Here is a 14,721-nt window from a genome sequence, read left to right on the forward strand (position 1 = left end):
AGAAGTAAGTGCACGCGGAAGGTACATTGAACGCGTCTTGAAAAAATAAAACGACCAAAGTTGGAGTATGAGGTTTTAATATCAGAGAGGAAATGTTTTAGAGTTGAGTAAGTAATGACTTCACTTTTAATATGTTTTAGTCTATTATGTTTTAATTAATCTATTAGGATGCTTTGAATCTCCATCATGTGATTATAATGAGCTTAAATCTAACGGTGAATGACCAAATTAATTTAGTCATTCAGGTCCAGGTGAACGCTATTGATGAAGTGAATATGGAAATTCTATGAATTGGGCGTGAATATCTATCAATAACCTTCAAAATTATAAAAAATTTGAAATAATCTAAATTTGTCTATTAATTATAAAAACTAACTATTATAGTCGAAATTGGTCTTTAAATAGCAAAAGCCAAACCTAAATCCGAATCCTTAACGGAAAAGGCAAAGGCTAAAAAGAAAAATTACAAAATCAGTCGAAAAACAATAATATGCGTTTTTACAGGTCCAAATGATGGAATTTGGCCGAAAAACCACGTAGCTCATAAGCAAAGTTGATGACTTTTGATCCTTGACCCATTTTCAATGAAATAGGGTTTGAAAATACAAAAATCCGTAACTTCAAAATTTGACAGAAATTACAAAACTGACATTACATCAAAACTTATCAAATTTCTACATGAATTTGCAAGCCAATCCTTCAACCGTATCAGCAGCTGACATTAGATAAAATGTTAGAGCAAAAATCGGCCTTAAGATATGGTGATGGAGCGGGAATAAACCGAATTCTACATTGAAAATAAAAGTGACTAGAACATATTAATAAGGTATGTTTATGTAAATGCGGTTTAAACCTATGAAACCAACGGATAATATTTATATAGCATTGGAAGTTTGGAGTCTGTTTTATAAAAGTACTAAACTTTACATTTGATTTCAACAAAGTCATTACGGAAAATTTATGTATAAAAAGTCAAAAGAATATTGACTTAACATAGAAGATAAATGACTGTATACCAACTAAACGCAACACCAGACATCCTGACTTTTACATTGACATGGAAAAAGTGTGCTACGAAGTGTTCTAAAAATTGATCCAAACGAAGATTTTTGGCTGCCTGGACAGCTCCAAGACAGATCTAGGCAGCCATTTTAAAAAATTAACCCTTAAATTTTATGTAAAACTTTTTAATTTTAAATAAAATATTAAATAACAAAAAAAAAACCATCAAATATTATTTTTAAGGATATTAATATTAGTTTGTTGGCACATTTTATTATTAATATTTTTTTGGTACATTTTTATTTTTTAAGAATATTAATGTAACAAATATTAAAATATATATGTTTTTTATTAAATATTTTCACATAATATAATTTATATTTTAATTATATTTATATAATAGTTTATTTACTAAAACTAACAATAAAATATAAAAATACAAATCCAATTAATTTCAGGAACTTTGTTCAGAGCATTTTTTACGACCTTGCCATGTGGCACATCCTAACTTACAAAAAGAAATTAAAAAAAACACACCCTTTTACGTCACGACGCTTAATTAGCATATAGTCAATTGCCAACGTTTTAGTAAGTTATGAACACAAATTAATCAAAATAACTTAAAAAAAAAAGTGAAGTTTAATAATTTTGTTGAAAAAAATTATACAATTCACTGACTTTTATGGAACTGATACCGATTATCATCGTTGCAATTTACCTTTAATAAGAGAAAGTCTTCCAACTAACTATGTTGGATACTCAAGCATGAGACCTCTAGTTAAGTGATTAAGGCGGAACAGGCCGGCTACCTGTCCAAACCCGTATCCTCTCAACTGAACTTGGATAAAAAAAAAAAATTACCTTGCGCCTAGCTCAAGCCAGGTTCACTAAATTCCGTTTATTTTTTGGATGGGCTTATGATTTATATTAATATTAAGAGTAAATAATTATAAGATCCTTGTATTTTTACATAATACATTCGTTAGTTTCTGTATTTTTAGAAATGATTATATAGTCCCTCAGTTTTTATATTCGTCAATTTTTTAATCCTTATATTTGAGTGAGTCGTCAAATTAGACTAAATAAAATATAAAATACCAAAATTGCCCTTTACTATATGTTTTAATAATAAAATATCTATTTTTCTATGTTATAGTTTTTTCGTTCATAATAACAATCTCTCCAATATTAGTTAATTGTTTTATTAATTTTCAAGTAATTATAAATTTTAATTTAGTGTAGAACTTATTCATTAAAAAAATAATGATAAATATTGTAACAATTATTAAAATTGGAGTAGGACAATATAAAATTATAAAAGTGATATTTTAAGATAATAAGAAATATATATATATTTCAAAAAAAAAATATATATATATATTTTTATAATTAATACACACAAGTATAAGAATTTCGGTGTACATATACTACACAAATTTCGTTAAAAAGGTAAAATCGAAGATAAGTTATTTTATTTATATAATTAGGAGCAATTTTATAATAAGGTAAAATCTAAGGACCTTATAATATCACAATGGACTATTACTGAGTTAAATAGAAACACACGGATGTTATAATTATTTACCCTAATATTAATTAGTATATTTATATATTAAATATGTATAAACTTTAATTTTTTATTAAATATTTACTTTTACGTATAAACTTTATTTTTTTTATTAAAAGTTAAATATTCTTTTTTAGGTGACTTATATAGACTACTTGGAATTTGATTTTTATACCCGGGTACCGCCTGACCAAACCTGCCTAAATTAACAGCGAGCTGGACTGAACTTGGACCAAGTGTTTTCAGATAAAGCCCCCTGGGACCAGCCTGAGCCCGGCCCAGAACAGGTCTAGTTCCATCAAGAGCAATCCTTATTAGTTCCATCTGCTGATAGTTTGTACATCTTGAACAGTTTCCTGAATTGAATAGAATCAAGCAAGTCATGAGGCCAGAACCATAAATAGCATGCTTAACATATGCAACTCGAACGGGAAGTGGTGTTTCCAGTGCGGACGGGTGAGTAGCGCGTAAGAACCTTCCCTTGGGAGGAGATCAACCGCTGGAAACGGCTGTTAATACCCCATAGGCTGAAGAGCAAAAGGAGGAATCTGCCCGAGGGGCTCGAGTCTGATTAGCTAGTTGGTGAGGCAATAGCTTACTGAGGCGATGATCAGTAGCTGGTCCGAGAGAATGATCAACCACACTGGGACTGAGACACGGCCCAGACTCCTACAGGAGGCAGGAGTGGGGAATTTTCTGCAATGGGCAAAAGCCTGACAGAGCAATGGCCGTGTGGAGGTAGAAGGCCTACGGGTCATGAACTTTTTTTCCCGGAGAAGAAGCAATGACGGTATGTGCGGAATAAACATCGGCTAACTCTGTGCCCGCAGCCACAGTAATGCAGAGGATGCAAGTGTTATCCCGAATGATTGAGTGTAAAGCGTCTGCAGGTGCCACAAGATGAGAATGACTGGAATTAACACTTGCAGTTGCAGATTTATAATCTGAGAAAAGACGTCTTACCAGGAGTTATTCGGGTTTTCCACTGCCGAAACAATTGGTTTACATCAACAGCATCGCAATGCTAAGATATTAATTCCACATGCCGGAAATTCTTCTCAAAACACCTGCAGATTCCTCATGAGATATGAAGATATCTAACACAAAGAAAGGATATAACGATCCGCGTTAATAACACATGGCAGCAAAAAAAAACATACAGAACATACCTTTCATCATCCCATTAGCTGCATCTCCATGTTTGACACCTAGTGACCGAAAAACACGCAATTTCTTAAAACTTAATCCCGTTTTGAAGGGAAAGAGTGTAATCTTACTACATCAATATTATGTTTGAGAATTGAATCACGGTGGGAAGAAACACTGGAAGATAGAGAACTGAGGATAACAAGTGCTTCGGGCAGCAACAGAAGCGCGAGAGTGCTTCGTAAGCAGGAGCTTGACGAAAGATTCCAAAAGTAGAAAGCAGAACCTTACAACCATTTACATCCCCAAAACTGTTCTTTCTGTGCATATCGGCAAAGAAAGTAAGAAACCCAGAACTAGAACAGTAATCATGAACTGATTTCATGCCTTTAACAGCATGGAATCTGCAGACTCATACCGTAATACCGACAAATATAACAAGTGCTTCAGGCAGTAACAGCAGCACGCAAGCACTTCATAAGCAGGAGCTTGCCGAAAGATTCCAAAAGTAGAAAGCAGAACCTTACAACCATTTACATCCCCGAAACTGTTCTTTCTGTGCATATCAGGAAAAATAGAACAGTAATCACGAAGCTGCACTTTCGTCGTGATTTCAGGCCTTTAACAGCATGGAATCTGCAGACCCGTGCAGTAATGCTGAAAAATATAGGTCGCGCAAATGTTGAGCAATGAATTACAACTGTAAAAAAAGTGTCTACCCTTCAATAATCATTCTCAATGATTTGCTGCTGCCACTGCTACGGCCCGACCATATTCTCACACACTTAAGCAAAGAGGATTGATTAGAAGCTTAAATTCATACATGGAATTATAAGAATCTTTCAGCAAATATGTGCAATACATACATGGAATTATAAGAATCTATGAGAATGCTCCAAATAATGTCTAGCCCCTTTCGTTAATGTCGATTTTCCAGACGAAAACCCCTTACGAGAAAACATGCCTATAAATAGAAATTATCCAAATTTACCATGATTCTAATCATATAAGAGTACGAGTAACCAATATCTATCTCATGAGAACTTAAAAAGACTTACAGCTGTGAATTATGCATGAATTACGAGTAACCAATAACTGTGCTTTTGCAAACAGTTCCCTACCGGTAAAAATGCTGATCTGTCAGCTGGTTTTCTAGTAATACATCTTAAAAATAGACTAAGATTTGATTATGAACCTCGCTGCCTATGTTGCACGGGCACGGGAAACGTTATTTCCTATGAAGCATGGACTCTTCCCCGGGGTCGCTGTGGCCGTGTCGGACTCGCCGGACACGGGGACTCGGTGGGACACGGCGGCGATATCGGACACGGAGGGAACACGGATCGGACACGGCAGGGACACGGATCGGACACGGCAATATGTAAAAGTTTAGGGTTTTTTCCCAATTCCATCTCTTCTTCTGCGATTTAGGAATCGCTATTCTCTGTTTTCCAATTCCATCTCCTTCTGCGATTCTCTGTTTTCAAATTCCATCTTCTTCTGCGATTAAATTCCATCTTCTTCTGCGATTTAGGAATCGCGATTCTTCTGTGATACTTTGCCGGCAAGGAGATTAATAGAGGAATCTGGCCGGAGATCGAACAAGAAAGTCATTCCTAGCCCGGTTGAAGCAAAGTCATATAAGTCGGCTACTGCAGGGTATGGAAAACTACCTTACAAAGCTGCTACCTACCGGAAGCGAAAAGAGTAGATGGAAGAGTTCAAAGCGGATAACACGCTGGGGGACAAGCTTACCTAAATAAGAGGGAGGCGTTGGGGACGTTCACTAACTAATTGAATTCTTGAATCTCTGGGCTAGGACTTGTTGAACCTATTTTATATCTAATATATATATATATAATTAATTATAAAAAAATTGCCGTGTCCCGCCGCACCCGTGTCTCATATTTTCTAAAAATGTCATTTGCCGTCCGTGCTTCATAGGTTATTTCTAAAATATAACCTTCATAAAATAGCCTTGAAACTACAACAGAAACGGATACGAAACAGACACAGACGCGAAATGCAGAAACGCTACTAAAGAGGAGTATCCCTGCAACATAGCTCGTGGCACATCAAACATTAAGTTACCTCATTTGTGGTTAATGAATAAAGACACGACTAATATGAAGAATTCCTCGAAGACTTGGACTCGAAACATTGAATCGTCATAATAGCTTTTCGATCCAGATTAATATTCTACCATTAATTCTCACGTTGCATATACATCCAAATGAATGACAATACCAAATTTCAATGTCTCAGATTCCCAAGTGCAGCTAGATGTTAACAAATTATCTTCTTCCATGAGTTTTCGAGAGATAACGAAATAATCAAACAGATGACGGAAATCCACAGAACAGAGAACCGCAATTCATGCATAACTCATGGCTGAAAGTGAAAGTGCAACGTAGTGAAGAAGGCACCGAATTTAGCATTTTGTAACGAAAAAATGAGGCAAATTACCTTCTAGATGCATAATTCCGCTGAGCGGTGCAAATACAGTAAATTAGATAATCTTACTTCTACTTTTCTGCAAGCTACATTACCTGCAAAGCTTTAACGGGGCGACCACCGCGATGTCTCTGATACAATATAACACATTTGAGATCTCTATGAAAAATGGAAGAAAATCAACCCGAAATGCTACTATACTTGTTCAATCAGTTCATCAAAATTCCCTAAACCCTCAGCACAAGCACAGCTACATTACCTGCAAAGCTTTAATGAGCGACCACCACGATGTCTCTGATACAATATAACACTTTTGAGATCTCTATGAAAAATAAAAGATACCACCCCGAAATGCTAATATACTTGTTCAATCAGTTCATCGAAATACCCTAAACCCTCAGTCAGCACAAGCACTGCAAGCTACATTACCTGCAAAGCTTTAATGGGCGACCACTGCAATGTCTCTGATACAATATAACACATTTGAGATCTCTATGAAAAATAAAAGAAAACCAACCCGAAATGCTAATATACTTGTTCGATTAGTCCATCAGAACTCCCTAAACCCTCAGCACAAGAACAGCTACACTTCTGCAAGCTACATTACCTGCAAAGCTTTAATGGGCGACTGCAGCGAATGTCTCTGATACAATATATAACACATTTGAGATCTCAACAACAACAAAGCCTTAATCCTGAAATGATTCGGGGTCGGCTATCATTTGAGATCTCTATGAAAAATAAAAGAAAACCAACCCGAAATGCTAATATACATGTTCAATCAGTCCATCAAAACTCCCTAAACCCTCTCAGCACGAACACAGATACACTTCTGCAAGCTACATTACCTGCAAAGCTTTAATGGGCGACCACCGCGATGTTTCTGATACAACATAACACATTTGAGATCTCTACGAAAAATAAACGAAAATCAACCCTAAATGCTAATATACTTGTTCAATCAGTTCATCAAAATTCCCTAAACACTCAGCACAAGCACAGCTACATTACCTGCAAAGCTTTAATGGACGACCACGGCGATGTCTCTGATACAACATGAAAAATAAAAGGAAACCAACCCGAAATGCTAATATACTTGTTCGATTAGTCCATCAAAATTCCCTAGACCCTCAGCACAAGAACAGCTACACTTCTGCAAGGTACATTACCTGCAAAACTTTAATGGGCGACCACCACGATGTCTCTGATACAATACAACAAATTTGAGAACTCTATGAAAAATAAAAGAAAACCAACCCGAAATGCTAATGTACGTGTTCAATCAGTTCATTAAAACTCCCTAAACCCTCAGCACAAGCACAGCTACACTTCTGCAAGCTACGTACCTGCAAAGCTTTAATGGACGGCCACCGCAACGTCTCTTATACAATATAACACATTTGAGATCTCTATGAAAATAAAAGAAAACCAACCCGAGATGCTAATATACTTGTTCAATCAGTTCATCAAAACTCCCTAAACCACCAGCACAAGCACAGCTACATTACCTGCAAAGCTTTAATGGGCGATGTCTCTAATACAATATTACACATTTGGGATCTCAGCATTAGCCGGTTGGCTCCGAGATGAACTCAACTGCTATATGCACATTAATTGACTAGTTTTCAAGGTTTAGGTAGGATTACAGTACCTTGTTGTTGATCACACATGAAATTTTTTACCATGAACTTGATGTTTAATTTAAACAAGCCCCTGTACTGAATTTGAACTTTTTATTGACCCCGTGTTCTTTTCTTGAACGGGTGTATTTCGGGTTCACTCGGAACTTTAGCAACCATGCATCACATAGAACTAACAGAAAGCTTAAATACGCTATGCACATTATATTACTTCATATTGTAGATAAGAGATTCACATATTGTTCAGATTACATAAGAGTTCAATTTATTGGTTTGCACAACCACTGTCTGATTATAAAATAACTATTTTCGGAAATTTCGCTCTCTAGACAGCCACTTCCTCTTTTTTAACCAAACAACACTTAAACGACCTCAAAACCAAAAAAAATCAGGAATTAAAGTTGATTAGAATATCATGTTCACCAGCTCTACAATGGAGGGTTATCTACTATTAGTGTGATCAAAGTTTAAGAGGCTTTTACGAGGGAAAAATCCCAGGGACTTTTATGTCCGGTTTTGAAGGTAAGGGGTCATAAAGAAAATAAGGTCTAAGTTGAGGGGCATGGGTATAATTTACCCTTCTAATAACACTGCCCTTCTAGAGGATGTTACGAAACAAGTTTAATGACAGTGCAACTCCCTGTCATTATCGACAACAAGCACATTTCGAGAATTATGTGCAGATGTTTCACTGAAGAAGGAGGAGATTATAATCTTCCCTTACAAATTCATCACTGAAAAAAATAAGAACTAATGTAGCCATTTCAGCAATTGCTAGGCATGATGGTCCTGATTGCATGACTCGATGCAAGGACGAATACAGGGGGTCGAGAAGGGCTTGAGCACCCACTGATCGCCGGAAAATTCCATTGAACCGGTGTATGAAGCTTTAATCTTTTAGGGTAAAGACACCCAAAAAGATATCCAAATACTAAACCGCAAATGAATATTGCAATACCTTCCCCGAACATTCAAACTGGCAATTTGGTTATATATTGTGTATGAGCCAATCATTTCTATAAATAAACAGTCACAGAAGATTCAAATCAACAGAATAACTCAGTGTTAATAGGTTTTTTCTGCATTTTCCAGATGCTCTCTTATAACATTATTAACCATATTACATGTTTCAAAATATTTGTTCTAACTGCCGCTTCTGCAAAGTGTAAAGGAGGGAGTTTGGCCATAGGCAAACTCAACCCGGAGGTTTCGACTTAGTGCTGAATGGAACATATCAACTATCATTGAGGACGAGCGTCAAGTTTTGTATAAGGAAAACTACAGGGAAGAGGAACTCCCGTGGCTTTGGATCTACGCCACTCCCTGGACCATTAGTCGGTTCTAGCTTAAGCGATTCACCCTAGTCCACTAGGAACTAGGAAAGTTGGGCATTCAGCCTTCTTGAAGAGAGGCGAATGTCTCCATAGGGGTGGAACCCTATGGACACTTTGAGCTCCGAGATAGCCCATAGTGCATGCCCCTTCTAGGGCGAGGTTTTCTATACAAAGGAACCTTTTGGGAAGGATTACCAATGGAGGCATTGACGGGTCGCATATAAGGGAATAGACCCCTTCGGTATCTGTTGGCTCACATGTGGATTTGGCTTAGCCAAGACTAGGCCAAGACAACTTATAGAGACAACCTGTCTGATACGACCCATTGATATTGCGCAAAGTTGACAAGTCAAACTTATGTATGCTTATAGGAATGGTGAAAATTCTATGACCTTCTGGTAAGTTATAGAGAATTTAGATTCAAAAGCACCATATTAACCAATTAACCAATAATACCGAAAAGAAGCAGCAGCAGAAATTAAATGGTAATTAGGAGTTAAAAATCCAGCTATTTGGGAACACAAGTGATGCGATAATTGCTCAAGCTGATAGCTTATATATGCGTAAGTGTAACATTTGAAATTTTCTAACTCGATGAACAAAAAGAACAAGTCAATGGATATCAATGTGTTATTAATATTAAAATTTCAATCAATTCTCAGAACTTAAAAATACATAAAAGAGCAACACTACAGCTCTTGCACCAGTAAATTTTTACCTTTCCCAAGCTACATAAGAGTATCCCTGCAAAACTGTCTTGGATTTCCTCTTTGTCGGCCGCACATTGTACAGAAGGGCTTCGGAGTAGTAGTAGTAGTGATAGCACGAGTGAACCGACACTGATGCTTATCATACAACAGAGCCACCAAACATGGGCATTCTATTTAGAAGTTTCCCTTGCATGGTTGCCGATAAACAATTTGCTGTTTCATACATGATCTACAGCAGACGAAACAGACATTGAATGCTCAAGCCCACGAGCTTCATCAAAAGACAGAGCCACCTGACTCATCAAGCTGATCAGAATAGAACGGGATAACCAGCAGCTTCAACATCAAGAACCAGCGTAGCTACGCCCAATTATAGCTTTGGCACACAGAATCTCATCGGAACTCGTTTAATGCTCAAATGCCTGCATGCAGATTTTTTCAAGCAGCACTGGCCAATCTTCACCAAGTTGCTGTGGATTAAGCTCCATGGCGGTTTTAAAATCAAGTAAGGATATCCGTGGTCTTTGTTCATGCATAACTTCTGCTGTTCCGCTATTAGTTTGCATATGTAAGTGATTCGTCGGCCAGATGCCATTGATAGCCTTGCCTTGAACCTGTTGTTTGTGAACGTGGGACCTTCTTGGATCATGTGCAGACCTTGCACCTACCAAATCAACACAAGACCGGATCAACCTCTTCAAGTAAATATCCAACATATTATTCAAAGTATTGGCACATTCCATCGAGACCCCTCCGATACCCTGCAAAGCTGCAATCTGCTCCATTCGTTTCCTCAAAGTCTCTGAATCAGACAATTCACCACTGTCATAATAGCTAAAGGAATTACTGCTGGTTGCCACTGGCTGAGCTTTGCGGGCCCCACCGACACTAGCTGAACACAGTGGAATTCCAAGCGGCGCAAGTAGTGGCCTACTAGAGAAACTCAAGTGCTTTGCTTGTTCCACCTCTTCCCCATCTTCCACAAATACAGTCTGGTCTTTGCTCTGTGTCCGAGCTCTTTTAGAGGGCCGTTCAGCTGCTGACCTGTCCCTTTCGTACTCAGATGGCTCAGCAACTGCTTGAAGATGCTGCACCGGCCTCTGATAATCACATGGAGGCATCTTTCCATTATCCGTTATTACTTTACTGCCACACTCTTCAGAACCAATCAATTGGTGTGAGCCAGAATCAACTTTCCCTGTTGGCCCAAGGGGGCTAGGTCGGTCTCTGGCCTTACGATCACGTATACCTGACCTAACCTTTCGCGGGGACATCGGCAGAACTCCATTTGACCAAGAAGACACATTCTGATTCTGATTGGGAAGAACAGACCCACTCTGTTCAAACCCATCTTCTCTAGCAGGAGAACATTTGGACAGCTGAACTACCGATTTCGTGGGGCCCACATCGTTGACTGGTGGAGCTGTCTTGGCCTGACCGGCATTCTTCAAAATGGAACGGATCAACTGATTATGCAATGGGAGATTCTCCCTTCCGAGCAACCGAAAACATGACTTATCAAAGTCGCTCTTGGTCAGCTTCTGACTCAAAAACCTATTCAAGCAATAGAAATACTTCTTGAACCTCTCAACCCCGACCTTCTTCACTATCCGACCTTTCAATTCAACCAAATCAATTCTGGATCTTTGTTGAGGTTGCATCTCTCAACAAACAGATTCATACACCATAAAACAGAAGTTCAAACCCGAAAACAGAAAACCGAATACCACACCAGAATACTGTTACACTACCCTACAAACAACCACAAATTGACCCCTCCACATATCTATTTCAATTTCTCAACCTCAAGGAAACTGAATCAGAATAGCATGAACAGAATGCGAACACCTAAAGCTCCAGACAGAACACAGCTATTTCCGTTTCCAAACAACCCAAAATTTCCCCGCCCAGAAACCATACAATGCGAATCCGAATCTCATATTTACGGAAACACCAAAACCCTAGAGATCAAACTTAGTAATTAACCTTACCCAAAACCCCAAAATCAACCAAAATCAAATTCAACACGCGTAATAAATCAAAACCCTAATTCGAATCACCAAACTCCAATGGGGTCGTCGGAACTACAGAAACCATGAAAATTACATCAGTGCACCATTAAACCCGTCGCCAATCCCGCACTCACCCGGCATAAAAACAAAAACACACAATTCAAAAGCTGGAAAACTCCAAATACGGAAATTTGAAGTTACAATACAGAGATCACTGGAGCTAGGAATTGGTATTTATAGCAAAAGGAAAGAAAGAGAGTAGCAAAAGTTAAAACGGGAAAGTGCAAGATTAACGCCTTTGAGACATTTATTGAGCTCTGACCTTGACCATACTTAAGAATTGCAGAGAAATCAATGGAAAGTCGAATTTGGGCTTTTGTAGAATGCTGAGTGCTTTGATTGCTCGCAGTTATCTCTGTTTCTGCATTCTAATTTTCATGGAGTTGCTTTTTCTGAATGATTCTATGGAGAAGATGAAGAAGATGAAGAAGAGAAAGAGCTTTGCTTTATGTGTTGTGTTTGTGTAGAGAGCTTCGCTCGATCTCTCTCTCTCTCTCTGTGCTAATTATTTTCTTTTTCTTTCCTTTTTTATTTTTCTTTTCCTTTTTTAATTTTTTCTTTCCTTCTCTCTCTCTCTCTTAGTTTCCTTCTTCTCTTCGGTAGCTCTCACAAGCTCCCGGTTTCTTGATTTTAGATTTACTTTGTTTTTTTTTTTTTCATTTCATTATTTCCACCTTTTTCATTAGTTTTATCTTTTTCCCCTTAATTTCCATTATTTTTTGAAAAGCAATGGATTATATTAAGAATCGGCGCGGGAGGAGCCTGATGGCATCACGAAATTCAACTATGATGCTGCATGGAGGATAATGACCTCTCTGCAAGTATCAGGGTAGTTGCTCGAGATCTCCATGCACATGTGGTGCTTTCTGCTGGCATCCCTATGTTATCATGCCTTTTTCGGTGGAAGCGGTCGAACTCCACGCTATTAGAGAGAGAGTCTCAACCTGGCCCGAAACTACAATTTTCTAGATATCTCGAGCATCGGTGTAATTGCTCGAGATCTCCATGCACATGTGGTGCTTTCTGCTGGCATCCCTCTGTTACCATGTCTTTAAGTGGAAGCGGTCGAACTCCACGCTATTAGAGAGAGAGAGTCTCAACCTGGCCTGAAACTACAATTTTCTAGATATCTCGAGCATTGGTGTAGTTGCTCGAGATCTCCATGCACATGCGGTGCTTTCTGCTGGCATCCCTCTGTTACTATGCATTTCGGTGGGAGCGGGCGAACTCCATGCTATTAGAGAGAGTCTCAACCTGGACTGAAACTACAATTTTCTAGATATCTGGATTGAGTCTGATGTGAAGGGTGTAGTGGATGTTGTCAATCGCGGCCTTATTCCTGATTCGTCCCTTCACTTTTTTGTGTTTGGATGTTCTGCGATTAGCTAGAACATTCAATAGTTGTACTTTCCAGTATATTGGGAGAGATGGGAATCGGGTGGCACAATAATTGGCTTGGTGGGCTCGGGATTTTCAGACGCTAATGATATTACACGGAGATAGTCCGGATATTGTGTGATCTTTGCTTTGTAATGATGCGTTAATTTTTTGATAATGAAAATTTCGATCCATTTCAAAAAAAAAACGGGGGAGGAGAAAAAAAACCAGATCCCTTAATCAGTCTTAGAATTAGCGGCTCTAGCTAGCACATGGGTAGTATTATTTGTTGACCTACGAACAAAACTGAGAATGCAGTTTTCTATGTCGTTAATTAACAACTTACAATCACTAATAATTATCCCAAGCAGATAAATGGGGCAGGAGCTGTGAGCCATTTGTAGAGACGAGAAGTTGAGAATCCGACTCTAAAGCAATAGTCGCCTCAGCAACCAGAGCATCAAGTGGCCCATCCACATCTCCATTATAAGCCATAGTAAAATTGCCCCAGTCATTCCGCACAACCAATCCAATTTTGGTTTTATTTATATTATTACCAAATATTATCATCCGACTTATGAAAATTTCTACAATGAGACAAGACCAATATTGGTCTTGTAACTTAGATGATGCCACGTTATCTGAGTGGAGACCTCATCCACAATAAAATTTCTCTCTGATATATATATATTATATATCAAATCTCAATATTTTAATCGAGTCTAGTAGATGAATTGTACGTTTCTTACAAACATCTAATACTATTCTAGAAATTTATTGTATTTCTTACAAAGGACATTTTTGTCCTAATTTAAAAGATATTCCTAAAAAATAATATAAAAATATTAGTCTTATACTAATTAGGCCATTCCGTACTATAAATATGACTTTTATGTCCTAAGATGTGGTGATAACAACTTATTATTCTATATATTTATATAATTTTTTATTTGAGTTAATATTGATTTACGTATCAGAGAGCCCGACCGGTCAATAATTTAGTTTATAACATAATGAATGTTATCATTCGGTTTATATATATATATATATATATATATATATATATATATATATATATATATATATATATATATATATATATATCTTGGATTTTGATATTCAAACTGGGTCGAGCAAACAAATTGTGTGTTTCTTACAAACATTTAATCCTATTCTAAAAATTTATTGTTTCTTATACATGAAATGCTCGTCCTAATTTAGAAGATATTTCTAAGAGATAATATAAAAATATTAGACCTATATTAATTAGGACTCTCCCTACTATAAATATGACTTTCATGTCCTAAGATATGGTGATAGTAACTTGTTAAACTTATTTTATATACTCATACTAATTTTTAGTCTGAGAGAATATTGACTTATGCATGAGAGAGTGTCGACCGTTCAACAACTCCTACT

The 14,721-nt window shown here is 37.3% G+C and overlaps 1 protein-coding gene across 1 annotated transcript; it reads right to left on the reverse strand.

The window, feature by feature from the left end:
- Window positions 1-9,759: 9,759 nt before the first annotated feature.
- Window positions 9,760-12,495, reverse strand: LOC136203187 (uncharacterized). Its single transcript, XM_065994277.1, has 2 exons — window positions 12,188-12,495; window positions 9,760-11,937 (listed from the first exon to the last, which is right to left on the reverse strand). Exon 2 carries the CDS (start codon window positions 11,512-11,514, stop codon window positions 10,261-10,263), a length of 1,254 nt encoding a protein of 417 aa, XP_065850349.1. The 5' UTR covers window positions 11,515-11,937; window positions 12,188-12,495; the 3' UTR covers window positions 9,760-10,260.
- Window positions 12,496-14,721: the final 2,226 nt, after the last annotated feature.

Source organism: Euphorbia lathyris, chromosome 8, assembly GCF_963576675.1.
Source record: "Euphorbia lathyris chromosome 8, ddEupLath1.1, whole genome shotgun sequence".
NCBI lineage: Eukaryota > Viridiplantae > Streptophyta > Magnoliopsida > Malpighiales > Euphorbiaceae > Euphorbia > Euphorbia lathyris.

Bases quoted from the DNA above. Each gene is read 5' to 3' on its own strand.
- LOC136203187 (XM_065994277.1), bottom strand. From the start codon at position 11,514: ATGCAACCTCAACAAAGATCCAGAATTGATTTGGTTGAATTGAAAGGT.